Below are 25,228 nucleotides of genomic sequence, written 5' to 3'. Positions count from 1 at the left end.
GACCGGGCTCTGGCGGGCAGCGCGCCCCGGCCGCGGGCGGCTCGTCCCGGCTGTGAGAGACCCGCCTGTCGCCATTTCCAGCCGACTGCTGGTGCCCAGCTGCACCTGGCTGTGGGCTCCTGCAGAATGCAGTGGCCACATTAAATCACATTAGGTTAGGTTTTAGCAAAAATCTTTTTGCTGGCGACATTAAATCACATTAGGTTAAACTAAATCAACAAGAAATAGATTATAATTTTATTTTTCCATTAAAAGAACAAGTCTATAGTATTGTTAACTTCAGGAAATAATGAGGAGGGCTTTCCAAAAGCATGTTGTAATCTTACATAATACTTTCTACCGCCTTCTCGTGTTTTAACTTGAGGGTGAACTCGGGTCTAAGCTTCAGGCTTTTATGAGACACTCAAAAACTTGCTGCTTATTGAAAGTTCAGATCCAAAGTTCAGATCCACAATAATTTGCAGACTTGCAGGAGATGACGTTTTGAGGAAGAACCACCAGCAATAATAGAGGTGTGATGATAAATAAGTAATAAAAATATGATAAAAGTGTCAGTGTTAAAAGGTGGTGTTGTGTTTGCTTTGTAGTACAAACTCAGATGTTACAGCATTGACTGCGTGCAATACTGATTTTGGGACTTTTTAATTTTAGACACTGCTTTAAGACAAAGACATCATGGATAAATATGAAATCATTAAAAAAATTGGAGAAGGATCTTTTGGTAAAATATTCTTGGCAAAAGGAAAAGTGGATAATGAACAGTGTGTTATCAAAGAGATCAATTTAACTAAGGTAAAACAACAAAACCTGGATGATAATGGTTGTTATCTGTATAGTAGAGCGTGTTTAATTAATTTTCTGATTGTTGAATCTTTGAGGATTACATTTCAAAATTATTTCTTAAGAATGAGGATAAGAAACGTTTTATAAATACAAGAGGACATTTTGATGGATTCAGAGACATGAATTTTAAAGAAGTAATATTGATGAAAGTGTGATCACAATGAAATAAAGAGAAGTTTTCCATTTAATGTAACAGGGCAAAGAGTTTGCCTGAAATGTTGCAAGAACTCGTAACACCAGTAAAACAGAGGGCTTTTTTTCTTTTTCCTTTATTCTTTTGCGATCATCCATATTAAGAATACAGAATCACCGAGACTCTTATTCTTCAAATACTTAAGCGAAGCTTGACTTTAGAGTTTAACTATTCAGCAGCTAGCTTAGCAATAGCATTTGTGTAAAAGGTTTAAAGGTATATATGTGTCTGTCTGTAAAATGTCATAATTTGGTTTGACTTCTGTAACGTTCCAATATATTTCCAAGCTTACACTGCAAACTGATGTTTTACATTACATATACATCATACTGTGTAATATTTCTGCATCACCTTGGTACACAGTCTTGTATTTGTGGAAATAGTTTGATAATGATGTAACTTCTTAAAAAAAGTTAAATATATCATTGCTAGCATACAGTTTCTTAATTCTTTGTAGATGCCTGTGAAAGAAAAAGAAGCCTCTCAGAAGGAAGTAATTCTTCTGGCCAAGATGAAGCATGCAAATATCGTAACCTTCTATACTTCTTTGCAAGGTTTACTTTAACATTTCTGTATTATCTGTGATTATAGGAGTGGAAGGCAGCAAAACCTAGCTTGCTGATTTTGCCCAACCTTAAGCCTGTCCCCAGCCCTTTACTTACCAGTGGGGACAGATCCCAACTCCTAAAAATAAGCACAAGGTATCAGATTCAGTCATCACTTGCCCTCTTCATATGTGTGAGTGGGACCTAAGGTATTGTGGCATGAATGCTAGATTCTGGGGTGTCTGCATTGCTTACCTTGAACTTTAGTCTTGACCTTCAATAGGAGTCCAGAGTTTTATGGACTTTTACAGGGGGTTCAGTGGAAGAAGAGAGCTTTTGAATATAGCAGGGAAGAGGTCCTGTTGGCCTTTTATCTTGAGACATATTTTGAGGTGTCACTCAAGGATACAGGATGCTTCAGGACTGAAAGAGATAGAAGGAAGTGTGTTCTTTATAAAAGCTGATTCCCTGTATTTATTTTCCCTGCTGACATCTGTCCTAAGGAATGCCTTATGTAATGAATGCTGTAGTTACAGCTTGTGTTCAAACTGTTTTCTGTGATCAGGACTGTAAATGTTTTAAGGGACGTTTAAATCTGGTAGTCTTCTGGACCCCAGAGAGGTAAGAATAGGGTGAGTGTATTAAGTAGCCCATGCAGTTTATTTCTACTATTGGACACTGTCTACTTTTAACCTTTTCCCTAATCCTAACTGTATACTTAGTTATTATTTGGGAATAATCACAACTATGAAGTATTCTGCTAAGCATTGCCTGTAAGAACATATCTTCTTACTACCAGCGTAGTCTCTTGAGAGTTTTCTCATGTATTTAATACTTTGGTGAATTTCAATTTAAATATATTTTCATGTCTCAGTTTTGCATCAGGTTTCACTGGAAATATAATTTTTTTCTAAGTTACTCTTTGAAGTGGATGAGTAGATAGAGGATTAACTAATCCCTTTTAAAAGAAGGACTATGTAATGCAAAATAATTTGGTGCTGTCCTAATGAGTAATAAATGAATAAAGGAAAAATTATACTTTTCCTTTCAGAAAAGAACAAGCTATATATTGTGATGGAATACTGTGATGGTGGCGATTTAATGAAGCGCATAAATGTGCAGCATGGAGTGCTGTTTGACGAGGACCAGGTGAAAGAAGTTATCTGTAGAGGAAATGACATATTATGTAAACCAAGTGGTTTGAATTGTCCAGTACAAGCTACTGTTTCTTTTCTGAGCTGTTAGAATAATTGAACATCTTAAAGAAACTGTGGTAGTTTTAATGAGAGTTTAGAGTTTGCTTTTTGCACAGGTTTAAGATCTTAAATTAATTCATTATGAGTGTTTTGATGCCGTTTTTATCCCCCTTCCCTCCCATTGCTCCTTCCATTTTGGATGCTCTTTTTCTTTGTATTGGTAGTATACCTACTAAGCCATAAAGACTTTATTTTAAATGGTGTTTTAGAATTATGGAGGGGATATATTGGATACGAGTTCTTAATTTGTTTATACTATTTGCATCATGGCATATAGCGTTTTTTACTGAAGTCAGTGGTAAATCTCTCATTAATATCATTTGGGTCTAGACTTCTCTGATGCCATTTAAATTGTTAAGCTAGCACAGAGAAGTATGCCCAGAATTCTGACTGCTTTTAGAACATGTTCATATATATTTTAATTTGTAAATTGATTTGCAAGTGTGATAGGTATTCAATTTACAGAAACAGAATTTTCCACTATTCCTTACTTCTTTTTTTTTTTTTTTTTCCCTAACTCTTAGCTTTCTGAAGGAAATTTTCTCTTATGTATTGGGCCTGGTGTACGGAACTCTGAAGTTATTTAATCATGCATAGTCTTCCACTTCTGTAGGTACTTAAAAACTAGATAGATAGTATCCAACTTGTTAGTGGTAATAGACTCTAAAGCATAAAAGTGGAAAAAAGAGAAGTATTGTGACTTTTCTTTTTGCTTGAGTGATAAAAGAGGAACTCCTTAGTGTAGAAGTCAGTTGGAAGTGGTTCAGTAATAATGAATTTTAAGATCCTATTGGGAGTCATACTAGTGGTAGAGAGAACACGAGATAAAATAAAGAGAGGGCAAAACCACAGATCATGAAAACAAAAAAGAGAACCAACACACACAAACCCCTTGATAATGAGGTAGAATAATATATATCCAGAGAAAGGCCAAGGAAGTACAGATAGAATAATGGAATATAGAAATTAAAGATACATGTGCCAATCACAAAAGGAAAGCAAATTGCCTAACTTAACATAATGTTGTTAAGGTATCTTTATATTTTCAAATGTGTGCCTAAGAAAGTATCATTTGTGGCATCAACTCTATTGAGGAAATCATCTGCTTAATGTGAAGCATTAGTAAATAGAAGATTATTACTTGAATTGAAGTCTTTAATGACCATCAGTTTTCCCAAATAAAGAAGCATATAAGCACATTGTGGTTTTGTTTCTGACTTAAGTCCAAAGGCTCTTATTCGGTAAAGCACATGTGTAGTGGAAGTTAAACATATATTTAAGATCAGTACCTGGGTCAAGGATAAAGGATAAACCTGTATGCTTACTTATTATGCAAGTTTCTTCGTAACTCCCTTCTTTCACCAGAATTCAGCTCTTCATCCTTTGTTTCTTTTTTTTTTTATTCTGGACCACATTTGGTAAGACTACAAGTATTGTCACTGGGTAGTATAACTTCCACTGCTAAGGATTAAAAAGACACTTCCCAGTTCTGTCTTAGTTGTTATTAGAACTCACTTATTTCTAGATAATGGTCTAATATTCTAGCATGATTCTTCAGTCCTTGTTCAAGTACTTGTCCTGTGACAGTCACTTAGAACTTGAGGGAGATAAGGAAAGTGGAGCAGGTATCTGTTTCCATTTAGTTTCATGGTAGCACTAAAAAAGGAAAGGAAAAGTCTTTGGCATTAATTTAAAAAGTATTATTTCTTACTATTTGATATTTTATGTGCTCTACAGATACTAGATTTTCTTGCTGTCTTTATATATTTCAGTAAGGTGCCCCACTGGACATCACACAAGTTTATAGATATCTGTTCCCTTTAACTTTTTCTGCAGATTCTGAGTTGGTTTGTGCAAATCTCCTTGGGCTTGAAGCATATTCATGACAAGAAGATTTTACACAGAGATGTAAAAGCACAGGTAGTAAAAGTAGTACTGGAGAGGGGGCGATTTTGTCTTGGAAAAATATATTTAAGAAGCTCTACTGTGTTTCATTTTCACATACCAGGTTTGTTTTTATTTGCAGAACATTTTTCTTAGCAATAATGGAAAGGTAGCAAAGCTTGGGGACTTTGGCATAGCAAGACAGTTGAACAGGTAAGCCCATTTCTAAATTAGTTTGTGACCTGTACCAAATAGGACTGTTTCTGAATGTTCAGAACGTAACCTGAATGTGCAAATTGTTTGTGGATTGTGCTTGTTCAAGAGGTCTGGGATACAAAGGGTCTGACACTACATTTTTTTTCTGTTACCCTAAAACATGCCATTCTGCATGAAACCACAGATGTATCTAGTCTAGGAACTGGACTGCTGGTATCTGTAGGTTGTAGGGTGAGGAAGCCTCAGTCTGTCCCTGTTTTCTGTGGAATGGACATGAAGAGATTCTGGAGGCACAGCTCCTGCTCTTGCAGCTGTTGATAATCACTTCTTATACCTCATAAAAAGGAAAGTTAAGAACATTAAAAACTTAGGAATGAGTATAAGAAAAGAGTTTGTACAGGTTTTCTTTGTATGTCCTCCAAGACTGTGTCTATAGTAATTTTTTAAAAAGGGCCAGAACCCACTGTCTGGACCTGAGAGTAAATGGCATGGCATGGCTTGCATCGACATGCGTGAACTCTGTTCTCCCAAAGAGGGTAGCTTTATCCTAAATAACTGTGTGGACAAGGATGGCCTGTCCTGCATAGTGGCCAAGTGTTGTCTGGGAGGGTGCTTTTTGGTATGGCCAAAACATGCCAGGGGACATACTATCAACAGGACAGTGCTTGAATTTGATCTCTTTTTGAGCTGCTTGATTATCTTTGGCCTTGGCAGGATATTGTGGCAGGGAAGGTCCACAATTTAATTAGGTACTGTGTGGAAAGGTCATTTTCTCTGTTCATAATTTTGCACATTGTCCCTCTAGTACCAGTCCTTCTCCGTTGTTTTGTACTCCACCTGCTGCAACTCACTTGGTAAAACTTTTCCTATCCCTAAATTAAGTCAATGTAAGTTTGACTACATTTCTGGCTACACAGCATCAGTAAAGAGAAAAGATGACTTTAACCAACATTGACGATTTGCTTGCAGCCCAGAAGGCCAATAACCGTATCCTGGGCTGCATGAAGAGAAGCGTGGCCAGCAGGTCGAGGGAGGTGATTCTCCCCCTCTACTCCACTCTCGTAAGGCCCCACCTGGAATACTGCGTCCAGTTCTGGAGCCCCCAACATAAGAAAGACATGGACCAGTTAGAACAAGTCCAGAGGAGGCCATGAGGATGATTCGAGGGCTGGAGCACCTCTCCTATGAAGACAGGCTGAAAAAGTTGGGGCTGTTCAGCCTGGAGAAGAGAAGGCTCCGGGGAGATCTTATAGCGACCTTCCAATACCTGAAGGGGCCTACAAGAAAGCTGGGGAGGGACTTTTCATAAGGGCAATTAATGACAGAACAAGGGAAATGGGTTTAAGCTGAAAGAGGGCAGGTTTAGATTAGATATTAGGAAGAAGTTCTTCACTGTGAGGGTGGTCAGACATTGGAACAGGTTGGCCAAGGAAGCTGTGGCTGCTCCTCCCTGGAAGTGTTGAAGGCCAGGCTGGATGAGGCTTTGAGCAACCTGATCGAGTGGAAGGTGTCCCTGCTGATGGCAGGGGGGTTGGAACTAGATGATCTTTAAGGTCCCTTCCAATCCTAACCATTCTATGATTCTATGATTCTCTTCAGATGTACGTAACTGTGTATATGGATTAAGTACCTTTAGGCATTCTTCACATGGATGTACAGCCTGTGTAATTTCTGCCAAGGCCACATCAAACTGGCTTTGGATTTAGGCCTACATCACCTTGCCAGTTCAGTGATGCATCAGAGCTAGGAAGTCTTGCTGAGAGTTGGAGTAACATGTTTGGATAGTACCTTGATCCAAGCCTGCTCATTTCCAGGGATGTGCCATGTCACTGTTCTAGTTGCAGCCTCAGCCAGCTCTTGTACCTTTGTGCTGTGTTTCTTTATGAGGCATCGACCTACAGTCAGTGCCTCAATTCTCTACTTGCAGAAAGTGTCTTCCTTCAGAAGTGTTCTGAGGATAATTGCCTTAAGGGTTGCTCCTACACAGCAGAATAGTATGTAGCAGATAGGAAGTAAACCTCAGAATTTGAATGTCCAAGTACCGACATTTTAAAGAGTATTTAATAGGCTTATACAAGAAAATAATTGGAGCATGATAGTACTTTTTCGTATAAAACAAGTGAATTAAGTTTCTCAGGCTCTTTTTTCATGCTTCCCTGGGGTAGACAAAGGCATTGTCATCTCTGTTTTCCACTTCAAAATGCAAGATAGTGTCCAATACTTGCAGTTAGGTGTCTATGGCACCTCTGGCACTCAGACTTCATATCTTCTGTAAAGAGTGTGACTTACAACTTTAATGACATCTAGTATAGAGTGAGAGGAATCACTCTCTGTGTGTACCTGTTTCTCTCCACTGGCTTCCCTGTGACTCTTGATGACATCCACAGTGTAGATGTCTAAAAGCAAGTGAAATTAATCCAACTGGTGCTATTTGGCTACATCTTCACAAGTCAGCACCAAAGATGGAACTAGAATTCACTTATTCCTGCTTTAGTTTCTGGACAGCACTTCCTCCTTCCACTGTTCTGGCTTGTGTGACTGACTGCCACCTCCCACATTCTTACTTCAGTGAGTATGTTGGAGACTTCTAATATTTTGCAGTGTCTTTGACAGCTTTCAGAATTCTGTGTTAATGATAAACATTCCTTGAAAATGTTGATTACAGTGCTGGTGAAAAGTGGGGGAAAAAGCATTCTGTTGCTTTCTGTTGAAGTGTGAACACTCTCCACTATTAAAATAGTTGGTTGTTTTTACACAGAACTGGAAAATACTTTAGTTTTTCTTGGGGTGTTCCATTATTCAACTATTGGATAGCAGAAGTAATGTCCCCCATGGGCTTTTCACCTGAGGCAGAGAAGCCTCTAGTTCCATTGCTTATCAGGTTTTTCAGTGTGTGAGCCTTTTTGTTCATTGTGTTTCATCAGCACTATGGAGTTGGCCCACACCTGTGTAGGGACCCCCTATTACCTGTCACCTGAGATCTGTGAAAATCGACCGTATAACAATAAAACGTAAGTCTCTGTCTTTCCTTCATATGTTTGTGCATGAGGGCGTGCAGGCACGAAATAACTTACTTTAGTGATATCATAGTTTGAATCAGTGTTTCTGCAGGGCACCAGGAATTTAACGTGTTATAAATAAAGCCTTGCATTATTGTGTGCAATAATTAGGTGCATCAATCATATACCACAACTGTGCTGTACTATACAACACTGTCAGTTGTATTTTGCCTCATAGTGTCCAGAGTATAGCAAACATGAATTTGTTGTGATTTATCTACAGGCTTAACATAATTATATTTTTCTGTTTTTATAAAATTACTTGTATTTAAACTTAAAGTTCAATCTTGTTCTCCTTTAATAATCCTTTTTAGTAGTGGTGTGAAATGTAAGATAGATTTTTTTTTCCTTTGCTTTATCTGGTTCTCCATCAAATACTAAATTTCCCTCACTGTTAGCAGCATGTTATAACCAATGAAGGTGTGGATCTCTTCAGTTTCAAGTTTAGGTATTTTTGATACACTCATTTGTGATTTATAAAAATACACTAAAATGAAGCTGCTAGATTGGCAATTCTGGAACTTTTCAGTAGCCACCTGCAGGAAAGACAAATAGGTCTGAGAATTGTAAAGGTTCTTTCAAGCTTAATGTAAAATACTGAAATAACAAGTTGAGAAGCACTGAAAAGTCAGGAGCTGAGCGAGCTTGACCCCTTTCTCTGTGTGTGGGACATGATCAGCACCAAATATCATGGAGCCCAGACTAACATCTCAGCTCTTAGGTGCTCTTCACACAGGTTTACTCCCTTATTGTTTCCTTAACTCTCAAGTCAGCCAGAGATAGCTTTGCCCTTCATCCTGCTAGGAGTATTAAGCAGGTTTTCTTTATGTCATGTGCCTTTTCCAATGATAATTGTAGTACCTAGATAGGTATCATAGAAACATTGGTACCACAACTAGAAAGACATTTCAGGTTGTTCTTTTCAGTGCATCTTAAGAAAAATTGAAAGTTGCACCAATATTAATCTGTGATGGAATACTGTTAATAAATTTGAGATCTGAGAATAGATACTGATTACATGTGTGAAAATATCATAGTCTTCTCCCTGAAACTTTAATTACCTTTTATTCACAGAGATATTTGGTCTCTTGGCTGTGTCCTTTATGAGCTATGTGCACTAAAGCATCCTGTAAGTACCGCAGAATCAGATCAATATCATAATTTTTAAACAGATAGTGGGCAGCCTGAAAAAAAATATAGTAATAATAGTATTCATAGGCAGCTGCTGGAATTATTTACAAGTTATTTACTGATACTAAAGAATGACTGCCAGTATTTAATTTTTTGTATTGTGTCTGTTTTGTGCACACTAAAATAAGATGTATTATGTTGTATTTCTACAGTTTATATATATATACACATACACATCAAGCACACAGTTATTCTTTAATAAGTACAAAACTTGTTCAAAGGCAGATGAACAATTTAAAGAATTAAAGGCAAACTTCAAGGTTAGGCTTTAGGCATATAATTTTACTCATTTGTATTTGAAAATACCAATCTATACTTACTAAAGAGTTTGAAACCCACATTTCCCCAGCAAGCAGTTTGAGTCTCCAGAAGCATTTTCCCAAAGGTTTAATTTTGTGTGGAAGCACATTCATGTCAGAAGATAACTGAGATGACAGCATCTTCAGGAAGCTGTGTTGTCCTCAGCCTAATATGAGCCACAGATAATCCTCAGCCTGTGAGTATTATGTGGAGAAGGGAGTACAGCAGAGGCTATTCTCAACAACGGGAAAAGGATCAGATCCCTGGGCCTCACAGAAGTTGACCTTTTGCTGAGCCTGGATGTTGGAGAAGACAGAGCAGCACTGACAGGGAGAGCAGTTGTGCTGAGCTGAGAGCAAGGGGATACTGCTGAGGAAAAATTCAGATTTCACAAAGTGAGAAAACATTAATATTACTTCTTATGAATATGAGGTGTTTTATTCTATGTTGCTGCCCATTTTTTTAAATTGAAGGCAGGGACTAGATGCTGATGTAGACAGGAAATGCAAGTGAAACTAAGGCCAATTTTTGGTTACACAACCTTCAAAATAACTTTGTAAATAAAATGGTAATTTTAGAATTGTTTTCAAAGTTATTTCTGCCTGTCTGAGTTCCTAAAAACTATAGTGATCTGACCTGTTAAAAGATCTGAACTGAGGGCTGATGTATCTGAGTGGCATCAGTTGTTAAGCATCAGGATTATACCTTGGTTCCTGAGAGAACACAGAATGCAGAAGCTAAGTTGTGTGGAGTGAGGTTTTGAAGGTGAACACTGTGAAGACAGTATCTGTACAGGTCTCTGTTGAACAGCTTTTGGCAAAATAAATGATGTTTCATTCTGGAAAAATTGCTTCTGTGTTACTGTATCACAGCAGAGTATGAATAAATCTTTTCCAGCTACAAAAGCTATCAGACTTCCTAAGCTGTGCAACTGAAACAAGGAGAATGTAACCAGAAAACACAATCAGAGAGTGGTTATGTCAGTTTTGCACAGCAAACCATGGTTAGCAAGAAAGGATTTCTGAAGAGATTGCATAGCACAGGGCTTCTGTCAGCAAGTGCCTTTTTTCAAGTTAGAGTGTCTAGCCCATCATTTCCAAGTAGCAGTACTTACGGTCCTTCTTCTACTGTTTTCATCGATTAAGTTTGAAGGCAATAGTTTGCACCAGCTGGTGCTGAAGATCTGCAGAGGACGTTTTCACCCAGTGTCTCCCAACTATTCATATGATCTGAGGATATTAATTTCCCAGTTGTTTAAAATATCTCCAAGAGATCGACCATCTATCAACTCTATTCTAAGGAAGCCCTTCTTGCAGAAGCTTGTTCTCAGGTATTTGCCCCCGGAGGTAAGTGCCTGTACTGCTGCTTGCTGAAAGAAAAATATTTATCAAAGTAGGATGAACAGTTCTATCAGATACCTTTTTTCTTACAGATCACACCGGAAGAGCTCAGTCTTCTGATACACGGAAAAAGGCCTTCAGCATCACACTCTGGAGCCAAGCTGAGACAAGGTAATGATAATAATATTATTAACATTCGTTCTACACTTACATTTGTTAGTTATGATATATGTGATGGCTATGACTTTCTCCAGCAGTCTTTATTGCACATTTGGATACAAGAGTTTTGCATAAAGTTAAAAATAAAAAGAGGAGAGAACTGCAACAGTGGAAACATTCACCCAGGATAGTGCATCTCTGTTCTGTTCGGGAAAAGATGACTTTAAGACCAGCTCATTAGCAACATTCATCTAGAAAAGCTGTCATAGAAAAATGCTGAAACATTTATCTTCATTCTTTTAAGAATAAAAACTGAGAGGCTTTGGTCTACATGCAGTTTAGGTCCATCACATGAAAAACATACTTACTTAATTTTGCCAAGCTGTCATAGTTTAACCTGGCTGGCAGCCAAACAACACACAACCACTTGCTCACTCTCCCTGCCCTCCTTCAGGGAGTAGGGGAGAGAATTAGAGGGGTAAAAGTAAGGACACTTGTAGGTTGAGATAAAAACAATTTAATAATTGGAATAAAATAAAACTTAAAATAATAATTGCAATAATAATTATAATGATAATACTAGAATATTCAAATGAGTGATGCACAGTGCAATTGCTCACCACCTGCCAATAACAATCCTTGGAGGAGCAAAAATCCAGAACCTGAAACCACAATCCCGGAGGAACGAGAGGACTCTCTTTCCGGCCAGCCCTTGTTTATATACTGAACATGACATTCTGTCATATGGAACACCCCATTGGCATATCAAAATGCCACTTTGGGTCTGCTAATTTTACTATGCCCCCTTAGTTTCTTCTGCACCTGCAGACTAGCAAAACACGGGGAGTTGGAAAGTCCTTGATTTCCCAGCAACAACATTTTTCTCATACCATATTGAAACCAAAACACAGCACTATTCTAGCTACTAAGAAGAAAATTAACTCTACCCCAGCCAAAACCAGGACACAGCTATGTACAAAAATCTTGCAAAACATGCTTCATGGTATTTTACAAAATAACAAAAATGTATTTTGTAAAATATTATAAATTAGTTTAAATTGTGAGATCTGTTTGGACATCGTGTTAATTTATCAGAATTTATATGCACATTCTTAGAAAACATGAATGAGACTAAAGGGTATCACTGTATGAAGTGTTGAACAACTGGCATGTTTCTGGCAGCCTAACCTTTCCCTAATTCTCTATTCTTCAGTATATCATAATTATTCCTTAAATTTATCTTTGGAAGTATTGAAGTAATTTAAACAGATTTGTGAAAATAAACTTATGTAGTTACTTAGCTACACTATAGACTTTTTTTTTTCCACAAAAAATGGAACCCATGTTATTTTGGAAATGACTTGAAATTAGGTTTTTCTACCTTCAAGGCTAATGTGATTTGGACAGAGGCACCTGAACACCTAAGACACTTAGGCATTTTAAAAATTACTAATAATTTTCATATATTTTGTCTCCCAGACATGATACTCTCACAATCATTACTCAGGAAAGATTTAAAACTCACTTAGAAACTACTTAATCCTAGCAAGGACACTACTTTCCATTATTGCAGCTAAGGTATTTGCAAAATGCTGACTGACCAAACTGGAGTGTTATGTACTTTTATTCTCCACATGGGGAACTGATAAGGTAAATTTTTCACTTTTCAGCCCTTCTCCCCAAATTTCACGAGTACTATAAGATCGTCTAGTGATTTGTAGAATACCAAGGGCTAGGTTTAGAAAGGGAATGCCTAAGCAGGTAGACACCTAGCCTCCAATGAAATCTGAGCCTGAGAATCAGACCTCCTGTTTTCCGTTCTTGGTACTAGCATGAAATCAGCATTCTGGTTTATAAAGGTCTCCCTTTTATTCAGTGTGCTGTGCAAAACTAAACAGTAAGATCCACTTTACACGAATGTGACAAATCATAATGTTTTCAAAAGCATGTAATTCTGAGAATAACAGGCAGAATGCCTAGGAAGTGTGAATTATGGTAACGATGATGTAAGGGTGTAAGGAGTGTTTGTTAGCCCAACCTGACAGTATTAAGTGTGTGCACCCTACTATGATTTGCAACTACATGATCATTAATCAAGTAGAGAGCACAAAAGGTGACCTTTTAATCTTTTATTGTTAAAAAGGACATATACTTCAAAAAAGGAGGGTCCAAGACCAGGTTTCTCCAGAATCTGGAATGGTGGTGCCTGTGCAGAAACAGGAATTATTTCAAAGAAATGAATGGAAACCTCCTTCAAGAGGGCAACAGCCTATTTTTCAGGTACCATATATCCACATTCTTGTAATATTTAATCATCTTCAGATGGCAAATTCCTTCTCTTAGAAAAGACCCTTTAAAAGTCCTCATTAAGATGTATTAAATTCAGCTTAATGCCTGCACTAACTCAGTAGAGACAGTTAAGCACTCCTGAAGCCTCAGAAAACATGTTTTAGAAAGCCTAAGTAGGAAACACCAAATTTAGGCTGCCTCAGTAAGGTCCTTTGTAACAAAAGGGGTCAAGCATGCTTTGCTTTGCATTTTCGTTTGCACAAAGGCAAATAAACTCTGTGTTTGCATTTTTGCTGTAGAAGCAAATACACTGATTCTCTTACTTCAGACCTTCTGAGAGCCCATTCATGGGCAAAACCACTGGCACCCACTGCCCTTGTCTCAGATACTATTACAACAAACTGGGATCAAACCTTACAGAAAGCCCCAGTTCTTCACAACCACACGTGTCCCTCACTCATTTTCCACCTCCTTCTTTCCTCAGGCTGGATATCAGCTGTATGCTGTGTCCAGCCTCTTCCTTGGCATCATTTCATACTTTTATGTTTATCTTCAAGAGCATGTAATACAGCCCTGGGTGCTGGTGAATGCAGAGCAAAGTGCATTTAGGATCTGTGAGCTCCCAGCAGTAGTTGCACATTGCAGTTATGGTAGATTAGCTGATGGTAGGGAATGTGGAGTTCCAAGAACTGCATCCATCAAGCAGTCACTTGCACTACCTATGGACAATACTGGCCCTGGGCAGAATATAGGATTTAGTTTTCCTCATAGTCGAATTTGTGCATATCCAATGCAAATCCAGAGATGGATTAGGTTAGGAAGGTTTAGTTTCCTTTCACTGTGCACTGCTGCAATCAAAGGCAGAATTTTGTCCACGGGAGAGGTGCCTGAGGACTGGAGGAAGGCAAATGTCACTCCAGTCTTCAAAAAGGGCAAGAAGGAGGACCCCGGTAACTACAGACCGGTCAGCCTCACCTCCGTCCCTGGGAAGGTGATGGAACGACTTATCCTTGGTGCCATCTCAAGGCATATCAAGGATAAGAGGGTCATTAGGGACAGTCAGCATGGCTTCACTATGGGGAAGTCGTGCTTGACCAACCTTCTAGACTTTTATGAAGACACAACCAGGTGGCTAGATGATGGTAGAGCAGTGGATGTGGTCTATCTTGATTTCCGGCAGGGGGATCGGACTAGATGATCTTTCAAGGTTCCTTCCAATCCCTGACATTTTGTGATTCTGTGTGATTCAGACAGGTCAAAAGCCTCCCTGAAAGCACGTGCCTGGTAGGCAATATCCACTGCTCTCCCTTTGTCCACCAAGCCACTCATTTAATTTTACAAGGTTATTGGTTTGGTCAGGTGTGTCTTCCCCTTGGCGAATCCATGCTGACTACTTCTGATTATTTTCTTGTCCTTCATGTGCTTGGAAATAGTTTCCAGGATTAGTTGTTCCATCACCTCACTAAGCATTAAGGTGAGGCTGACCAGCCTGTAGTTCCCTGGGCCCTCTTTCCTGCCCTTTTTGAAGATATGAGTGACATTTGCTCTCCAGTCCTTCTCGCAATCACTGCTATGATCAATCAGAGATAACAGAGAGTGGTTTTGCAGTGACATCTGCCAGCTCCCTGAATTCTCGTGGGTGCATCCCATCAGTCTAGTTTGCTTATGTGTTCTTTAACCTGGTCCTTTTCCACCAAGAGTTTGTCTTCCTTGCTCCAGACTTCCCCCCTGGTCTGAGGAGCCTGAGGTTCCTGAAGGCCAGACTTGCAAGTAAAGACTGAGGCAAAGGCAGCATTCAGTACCTCAGCCTTTTCCATGGCCTGTGTCATCAGGGTTCCCAATTCACTGGTCACAGTTCTCAGTCCTCTATATTTATTTAGATGGCCTGATTTGTTCTCCATATAGCTTGGGATTGACATGTTTCTGGATACCATACTGTAATGAGGGGCAAGAGAAACACTTTTTGAGGTTAGCTTTTCCTTGGGAATATTACTGACAGTGGAGAGTTTTCTTCTTATATAGGTATGAATTTATATTCTGCTGTAATCTCGACTATACCATAGGTAGATGAGCCTATTTTCAGTGTTTCTAAGAGGAAACCAGAGAGGAATAGTTAACACATTTACCATCTACAGAAGGGATTCTGAGATGCTTTTTAATTTATGTAAGAAAATGAGCAAAATTCAGCATTTTTCTCATACACCATAGTCTCCCAACATGGAAAAGTTTGTGAATGTCTTCCTACACTTATATAATGCAGTGGCAGCTAGACAATCACCTTCCCCCCATTGTTCTTATGGGAAATGGAAAAGACAGTCTTGTCACAAAGTAGAAATACAGGGATGTTTCATCACAGTAAGGACTTTGAGAAATGAAAGGCAAGCTCCCACAGGCACATAATCAGAGAGATGGTGAAATGAAGTAGCACAGTGCTCCCCTGAAAGCAGCCATCGGTGCCTACACTGCCCAAAACTACATCCCAGGTTCCCCTTGCTCTCATACGTCAAAATGAGACTCTCCTGGAATTAATTCAGTGCTTTAGGCTTCAGAACAATGAGGTGTCTCTAGGGCAACGACACTACAGGGCACGGAGCCTCATGCTGATTGTCTCGCACAACAATATGGGCTGCAGCTTAATGATAGGAACTGATGGAACAGGGGAAAAGGAAAAGACAATGGTGAGGTTACATATGCTCTGAGAAGTTAGGAAATTTCTGGGTTATATGTGGGAGGATTTGGAAAACTTACACTAACTATACTGTAGACAGTCTATATTACTATGCAACTCAGGTTGGGGAGAAGGACAGGAAATTAATTCAGACTTGTGCTGATACAAATGAAAACAGGTAAATTAACATCCTCTATTGTATTTTCAGCCCCAGAGCTACAGATTGAAGATGGCAGAAAGACCAGAGAGTACTAGAGTACATGGCCATTATGGTCAATACTATGATATGCTTGACAACTTGCAGAGGAAAGCTAATGCACATTATGACTTTTCTTGTATCAACCCAAGAGTTGAGGAATACTATAAACTAAAAGGACAAGTTGCACCTCCACCCCCACCACCCAACTGGTAAACTTTTCTCTCTGTATTTATTAGTAGTTTACTGTCATGTATGTTTTGAGTTGTCAGCCTTCCTGATTAGGTTAACACTGGATGTGTGTGATTCAGTATAATTCCTTCTCTGGATAGTCTTTGATAATTCTTTAACAAAAATTTATTGCACAACAACGTAACTTCTGTTCCTGTCTATCCAGAAGTTTCTTCTAAATGTACTGTCCTGATGTCTGACATTTCATTGTCAAAATGTCTCCCAGATCTCAGCACGGCAAGAAGTAAAACACAGGCTTTTTGTAGACTTTCTGATTATAGCAAAGATAAACACTGTCTTTCCTTCCTACCAGGATCAGAACGATACAGAGACCCAAAGCAGTTCTCTACCTGAGGGGACAGAGTGAGAGGCAGGCCATGAAATTTTGTTTCTTCCTGCAGAGCTTATATTTTGGTTTCAGATATAAAGACCTTTTCTCCAGCTGCTTGTTTACTTCAAAGCCTTTCTCTTACCATGTAGAGGTACAATCTTTCTATTACTTTAGAGGTTGGCTCTCCATTCCATGATTGGCTGTTTTAGGTCTGGATGAGCTTTGAAAACCTTGAGAAGGAAAGGGAAGGAATTTTTAATACTGCCTGCTTTCGGATCCTTCCTTGAAGGTTGACTGAATCATTAATTTGCATTCAATGACAACAGTGATTAGAATATTTCAGTCAGGGATCATCAGGTTTAGAACATGTTGTCTGAGCTGAGTTTCTAGGGCCTTATTTAAGGACAAAGCCAATTCAGTTTGCTTCCTGGGACACAAGTGGATTCTGAAGGTAGGAAATAAAATAAATAGAAATCAGGGAGCTTACAAGTGACTGCTGGTTATTTTTACCAAAAAAAGAGGAAAATGTTTAGAAACCAAAAAACTACATAAATACAAAGTTAGGCTCATAGAATTAGGCACAGAGGAGAAAGGAAATAGAAAAGTTGTTGAATATACAACCTCCATTCTGACAATTTTCACTTGTTTTGAGGATCAGGAAGAACAACTTTATTTTCATTAACACTTTCACATGCCATTTATCAAATAAAAGGTGGAGAAGGACTTTGCTGCACTATTCAGAAGGCTAATGTAAATGAAGTAATAGGGAGGGGAATGCCTGAAGTGGATATGTTTTCTTTTTGTTATTTCACTGTTGTTCCATATTTATAAACATTTATATATTCATGTAGTGCAAAGAGGGCTCTGTTTGTCCTATGTGATAGAACCTATAGATAATTATTTGTGCAGAAGATAGCAGAGTCTGTGAATTAAAATGTAGTGTATGAACATCACTGTCTTCTCTCAGGCCTGCAGAATATCTTCAAAGACGTTTTGAAGCCCAACAGTACAAGATTAAAGTGGAAAAACAGCTGGTAAGTAAATACTGAATCATAGAATAAAATCTGTAAAATAAACTGAAGGAAAAGCCAAACTGTAACACTGTCAGGTAGAAATTTCTGCTCTAGCAAATTTGTTGATCTGCTCTGCAATGCTCATCTTGAGGTTTTATTTTCGAATACAAAACTATAGCAATGTAAAATTCCACTATAACATTTTCCTCCAAAAATATACACTTGCTTTACTGCACTATTCAGTGCAACAGGGAGAGTGAATTGAGTCAGCACTGAAGGAAAGTGTTCTAAATGAAAATTCCTTTGCTCTGGGATTTATTTGTACACCCACAGGGACTGCGACCATCCTCTGCTGACCAATATCATGCCCAAATACTGCAGCAGAAAATAAAGGAAGAGCATCTCAAAACCCATCAGCAGGACTTGGCTAGAAAGAATGAAATGAAAGAACAGGTAAATGAAATACCTTCTTTAGCTGCTTGAAGCTGTCTTCTTACACTCCTTGACAGTAGCATTCTTTATATAAGAATTGTTTCTTTTCCATCTGACAACTAGAAAAATATAAGCTGTTTTCATCTGGTTCCATCTTACATGAACTGGTGAAGACTTGCACAAAAGCTGATGTCCATAATCATTAAAGCATGGCCTTGATTTTGATTTCACTTCTCCTGAGATTAGAGGAGTTACCTCACTGAACAAACTAATGTTGGAAGACAATAGATTCTCACAGTTGCAAATCAGAGAAAATAGTCATACGTGCATTACTCATTGTTCATAAGTCATACTGTAACATCTAGAGTGTGATGTAATAGTATCTGATGCATACTACGTCCCTGGTATGTTTTAACTTTTGGAGTTTATTTTATATGGAAACAATATACTTTTCTGGTTTTGCTTTTGAGTGACAGAGAAAACAAAATGATACTTTTTTCTTACATGAACACATGTAAATACATTTAATCTTTTTGTCTTTGATTTATTAAAAATGCTAGAATAAGTATGAATATATTAACTTTTACATGATGATCAGACTTTGGAATAAGAACATATTTATCATGTGCACATTCTTCAGAGACTGTTGTTGTTTAGTTCCACAAAGTCTGTACTAAATATGCCAAAACATGAAATTTTACAGATTTGTCCATTTGTAACATTGGCAAATTGGGATAAACTCTCATATAAGCAATAGCAGAGATGTCCTTAACAGGGAAATTATCTTTTTGCCAAATTTGAAGTTTTTGCTTTAAAGCATAGGAATTTTGAAGCTTCTCCAAGAGAAGAGTACCAGGTTTTGTTTCATTTTGGGGAGCAGGTTGCTAGACAATAAATAATACATATTTTTTTGTCCTCCTAATTTCCAGTCCTCTTATTTTTGGATTGCAACCTTAGCATCATTACTCAGACAGTCCTTAGGTTATTCTTGGAATTAGCTGTTTTAGATACAATTCTACAGAAAAGCTCGCATGAAGCAGTCTGGAAAACTTCAGAAAGGTTAAAGTCTGGAAGAGTTATGACTTCAAAATCTCCTCTCATAGGAAGTATCAATAAGTCTTTAAAATTGGCAGTAAAGGACACCGATCCCTTTTTCTCCTACATACACAGTTTGATATCCATAGAATATTTTGTTTGGCTAGTGTTATTTCTGCATGTATTTCTAATACATGTATGTTCTACCTTACTGTTCTCTAACAGGAGTACCTGAAACAATTGCAGAGAATTCGGGAAGAATACCACAGCGATATAAAAGAATTCAGATTTAGAGCAGGAGTACTCCAGGTAACAAAGCTCAAAAACATACACACATTTATATTTCATTTTTTCTTTTTAAAGCTAGTACACTTAATTAGTAATTGAAATGAACACTTTATAAAAATGTTCCTTAGGAGAATAAAAAAATACAAGATAAAACCTATCTTGTGAGGCAAGGGGAAGCTGAGGACCAGTCTGAAATCAAGGATACAGCAGAAACAGGAGAAGAATCATTTCAGGTATCAGTACCATTTCCTAGTCCAAACAGAACTTTTTATGCAAGTCCAACATGGTCTTTGATTCATTCTCTGTAACAAATCTGAAAAACAGTAAATCTTAAATCTCACATGATGGTTGCACTGTATGTGAAAGTCTCCCTAGGTTCCCTTCATGAATAGCTTGGAAAGTTTCTTTGTCTAAGTTCTGACTTGTTTTGGGAATTCTTTTTCATCTGGAAATATTAGGATGTACTTCAGTTTCTTTTTGTGGTATGTTTCTTTGCCTTGCTTTCTGAGTCATGTAAAGAAGCCACTTGCAGTGCAAATCTTTATGAGAATTCTGTGCAAAAGATAGGGCAATTCATCACAGCCCAGAGTAGCACTGTGTGGGAAGTCAGAATCCAGTTTTATGTGGAATTCTTACTTAAAAAAAAAAAAAAAAATTGGGATAGGTGGGAGGGAAAGGCAGAGCCAGAGCTTTCCAGCTCCAGCACTCCTTCACTTCTTTCCCATCAAACACTACCAAAGCAGCCACTGGAACGGAGTTTCAGAATTGTTCCGCTTCTATTTTGCAGTATTGGCATTATGAACATCAGATGAGGTTTCCAGACCACATGGAGTTCTGCAGAAACAAGTCCACTTTTCTTCAAGTGAACTCAATGAAGGCCTTAATTTATTAAAATTAATCTTAGTATGCAAATTCCCAGTCTGTTCTGAAGGAAAAACAGTCCTGATCTAGCTGCTAGGATTCTTCAGTCAGGATTTGCCTCGTGGTGTGGGATTTCCTGCACTATTCAGTAGAAAGGGGCAGACTTGCACATAAACTGGTGACAGACGTTGCTACCCTATTGCAGCTGGAACTTGGGCCAAACCTGCCAATATTAGTAGGATTTTTTTTCAGTGATTTTCACGGATCCTGGATTTGGCTTTTACTAAAAAGAACTCATGCATCACTTGATGGGATAAAGTAGGTTATAGGCAGCCAGAGCCACAACAGGACAAAAATTATATTCACAGTGATTTAATGGGAAATGCATGAAAACAACAACCAAAAAAACCCACTAGATTTTGCACCTGCTTGATGTCACCTTAGTTTATGGGCACTCCATCTACTGGAGAAACTGCATATGTATTTTTAAGAACTAAAATCTGTAAATTGTTGTGGTTTCACCTGAGGTTGACGACTTGCCCTAATTGCAGCAGATCACTGAAGGAGCTACATACAATTATTTGCTTTGCTTTTGTCTGACAGGCTCTAACATAGGACATGGGAATATGAAAATGGGTAATTTTGTTTCCTGGTAACACCTAAAAATTATTTAATTACCCCTTTTCATATTATAATCTTGATTTTCATCACTCCCAAAGTTTTCCAGAATGAAATCAGCCTGAGTTGTCTTGCATATATGATCACAAAAAATAAAAAATGCATTATTAATTTCTTGACACAGTACTGTATCCTCCAAACATAGGTTTTTGAAAAATCAGAGATTTGTACTTTATGCAAAGTTTCCTATTTTTCTTTTTGCTAGATAAGCCAGAATTATAATGTCTTTTAGTATTAGATTTTAAATAAAAAGCTATGAATGGAATATTCTTACAGATATATATACAAGGAAATCAGTGACTACATTTACTACTCAAACAAGTCTTTTTTTACAGGGTATACACATATTCTGGTTCCAAAGAGCGTATTTTAAAGTTGTTTTGTTTTTCTTCTTCCAGAACATGGAAGAAAACCTTAAACAAGTTAGACTCCAGGGCAGGCAGGACCAGAAAATTTTAGAAGAGAAACGTAACACAAAGGTATCCATCCTTATTATTGGTTTTTGGTTTTTTTTTTTTCCATATTCTTCTTACATCTTTACATTTTAAATGATTGTGTTATCATGGTAGCTCTGGAAGTGAAGTTATTTGAGAGTCAATTAAGTTATTTGAGACCAGTGCTGGTCTCCTGTTCATTGAAAGTTTATATGAGAAGACAGAATCACTAAGAAAATGAATGTATAGCAGAGCTTTTCTGATCGTTTGAGGGAGACTCCCTTTAGATATTCCCAGACAGTAATCAATCCCTACCTACTCATCTTTATATCAAACTGCATTAGCAGTGTATGAAAACTCTTAAGTTTAAGTGAAGTCAAGTCAGGCTGCTAATTTCTTCACATTTTGTTATAAAACGTTATTCTCTATAGTGTTTTTCAAATTGTAGAAGAGGATGGGAATTGAATGGAAATGCACATAAGATACCAGGAAGGTTTCTGACCATAAGATCATTGTGAAGTGAATGAAAAGTCTTTTGTGAAATATTGCACAGAAGCAGTACAGTATTCAAATTTTAATACTGGTTGAGAACCAGCTCTAAGAACCAACTCTGTGTGTTGCAAGGATTTGAATTAAATTACTGTCAAAGACACCTTTCCTTAAAATCAAATGTGGATGCAATAATTTGAAAATACCTATATTTAGATAAGTCTATTTTTGTCCTATTTGTTCAACTTTGATTTTGTTAAATAGAAGAAGAATATTGTTAAACAGAAGTAATTTTCTATAGAAGAATAATTTTCAAGTTTGTAGTTCCCTATAAACTGTGGACATTTAATTAAATGTTTTTATTTAATAAAATAAGTTAATGAAGTGTGTGAATTTTCTTTAGGGAGGAGTAAAGTTTGAAATTAATTTAGATGTATATGTTCCTGAGGAAGACAGCATTCAAGAAGCAGAGGTACATTGCAGTTATATTCAAAGCATTTACATTCATAATCTGAAACCATGACAGTAGCTCCATGATCTAAAGTTTCATTGTTTTGATTACCATCATCCTCTACCTTTGTTATAATGAAGCTTGACAAATAATTATTGTCAACAATAATTTGTTGACATATTGCATATATCTGACCTTCTTCAAGAGGATAATTGCTTAGAAGGAAGTTGGATGATATTTGGGCCAATCTTTCACTTGGTAAAAGATGAAGGAGCGCAGATATTTAAATTTTGTAAATTGGGCTTGCAGGGAAGTACTCATCTCAAACTTGAGTTAGTACGCAAATGACAAATTTGATTTGTAAATTGCTTTAGTACATTTCTGTTTCTTTTCACTAGTATTGTATCACAAAGCAAGAATAATGTGATGAACCAACTGTTATTTAGCAAAAGTGGAAGTGAGACTACAGACATTATGTGATTTCATTTATTGAAGTGACATTTCTGTCCGATTGACATGTAAGAGCTACCTATTAAGATTTTTATTAGTATATTAGAATTAAAAAAAAATACTTGTAACAGCAACATCAAAAATATAGTTTATTTCTAGTATGTATGTTAATAATTTATAAAGCACTGTTTTGTCATTCTGTTGTTTCACATCTCTGCAGAGCCCCTCACATCATGCAGCCTTCTGATACACAATCACAATGTGATTTTTGAGTTCTGCTGCTCCACTTTTTGTTACACAATTTTCCTGTGCATACATGAGAATGGTTGGCAAACACAGTAAAATGAGAAGCGATTAGTTACTGTCCCATATTTGTTTTCTCTTTCCAGAGTAACCTTTTGTTTTTTCAGGTACTAGATAAACTCAATGAGACTTTAACTTTTGCGGGTGGTGAGAATCTTAAGGAGAAACTGGTGGAAGTTTATGAAGATCATACAGACAGAGCTTTGGAAGAACTACTTGGATACCAAACAGGTATTTCTTGGGGAAATGCAATGCTGAGTATTAATCCTGGAAATTATATAGGAGTTAGATAAATTCAGCAACTCCAGGCTACAGCAAGTTTAACTGATGAGCTCTCTCTTTATATGACATAGTATTATAATCACATTGAAATCAGCTTCTAAAAAAAATAAATACCTTTGCCTTCTCTTTTTCTTCCCCTTAGAGTCCAATGACATAGATGATACAAAAGAAAACAGAAAACAGTGGCAAGCTGGAGCCCCTCACACACTACTGAATTTTTTAGCTGATACTGATGTCACATCTGTATGTCCCACTATGGCTGAAAATGAACTTGGTAAGAAAGTTTGTCTTTTCAGTGAAAGTAGGGAGCTGCTAAAATTCAGCCAAACTACTTACAGATATTTGCCAAAACAATTCCTTACCAGAACTTTCACATGATCTGGCAGTCTCTTAATTGGAGGAGTTTGTAATAATTGAGGTTATTGTGCATGTTAAACCATAGAATGCAGTCATCATTTTCCCTTTGTCTAATATTGCGGTCATGTTGCTGCTCTTAATATGAGCCGCTATGTGGCCTGGGTAACAGCGGCTAAAAATACCAGTCTATGCAACTAATCAACACCACTTTCTTGGGCCTAGAGTTGATGACACCCAGGAACTAGGGCAGTCAGCTGCCAATGCCATCCCAGAGTGTGGTGGAGTTCTGGTTTCCCACTTCACACACTAGTGTTGCTCCACAGTCACGAGTGCAACATGGCTGTGGTGATGCTCCCTTTGAGAAGAGGCTAATTGCTAGGCTTCTTACAGTGCCAGTGCCTGTATTCCCAGGCAGCCAGGTATCTCCAGTGACTGGTTGTTGCAAACAAGGAGCTCTTCCAGCATTCCAACGTGCTCCCAACACCCCAGATATAGAGAAATAACCTGAAGAGTTTGCATGGACAGTGAAGACAGAGCAGAATATTATCAGTATACCACTCCTTGTTCATTCTGCCTTAGATGAAAGAGCACAGGGTGCAAAAGAAGTGGGAACTTCTTTGAAGTTTTTTCAGTCTCAAGAAACCAATAAGTTTGAGAGCAAGGACTGCTCAGTGAAGCTGCACCTGTTTATTCCTGGCTTAATAAGCAGTTACTTGAGCAGTAAAACTGCTGTTAGAAATTTTTAGTGACAAATAGTCCAAACTATTTTTTCTCTACAGTATCAGTCAGATCAAACACTTACAAAAAATTCAGGGGTATTACAAAAAGGGAAAAAAAAAAACATTACCCAAAAGGAAGAAACCAGTGTCAAACTAGAAAGTCTGAATCTGACAAAAGACAGTGCCAAGCTACAGTCATCCTTTAGTGACCTGAGAACCTTGCTGTTCTTCAGCTGACCAGGCTATTCTGCCTGAAGGCATCCTGGAAAAGAGGAAGCAGTGGAAACAAACACCACCAGGGACACTCCTGAACATCTTAGCAGAAGCAGAGTTGTCTAATGATTCCTTCATCGATCTTGAAGAAGAAAAAGGTAGGAAGTTTGTTATTGTAAATTCTGCAAGTTTTTCTTTAGTGTATTATTTCTTCTATGTTGGCAGAGGGTCTGTGATGAGAACCAACATTCTGAAGCATTTAGCAAACTAGAAGAGCATGGACAGAGCAGCCATTGCTCTGTCCCGTAGCAGTGAAAGGCCTCTTTCAGGACCTTCCTGTTTTCAATAGCAGGGAAAAGAGCAAGGCCTCCTTCCTGGCTATTACCTTCATATGTAGTTCTTTTATTGGCTTGGGCAGACAGTGGTAAGCTACCACTGCCAGCCAGCTGGCAGGTACCACAAACGTGCATCTAGCACCTGCAACTGCTGATGTTGAAGAACCCCAGGTTCCAGTATAGGCTG

The 25,228-nt window shown here is 37.9% G+C and overlaps 1 protein-coding gene across 1 annotated transcript; it reads left to right on the top strand.

Moving 5' to 3' along the window:
- Positions 1-649: 649 nt before the first annotated feature.
- NEK5 (NIMA related kinase 5) lies at positions 650-24,864 on the top strand (the record flags this gene model as incomplete). Its single annotated transcript, XM_029084584.1, has 19 exons — positions 650-792; positions 1,494-1,590; positions 2,633-2,730; positions 4,674-4,757; positions 4,864-4,934; positions 7,862-7,948; positions 9,071-9,125; positions 10,633-10,833; positions 10,920-10,998; positions 13,130-13,266; positions 16,152-16,351; positions 17,669-17,735; positions 18,048-18,167; positions 19,407-19,490; positions 21,407-21,487; positions 22,335-22,403; positions 23,243-23,366; positions 23,560-23,691; positions 24,727-24,864. Coding segments are annotated over exons 1-19 (2,041 nt in total), but the record flags the coding sequence as incomplete, so codon positions are not given.
- Between the last annotated feature and the right edge of the window lie 364 nt (positions 24,865-25,228).

Source organism: Antrostomus carolinensis, unplaced genomic scaffold (assembly GCF_000700745.2).
Source record: "Antrostomus carolinensis isolate BGI_N321 unplaced genomic scaffold, ASM70074v2 scaffold12184, whole genome shotgun sequence".
NCBI classification, from domain to species: domain Eukaryota; kingdom Metazoa; phylum Chordata; class Aves; order Caprimulgiformes; family Caprimulgidae; genus Antrostomus; species Antrostomus carolinensis.
The sequence above is the reverse complement of the archived record's forward strand: the minus strand, read 5'-3'. Positions and strand labels throughout refer to the sequence as shown.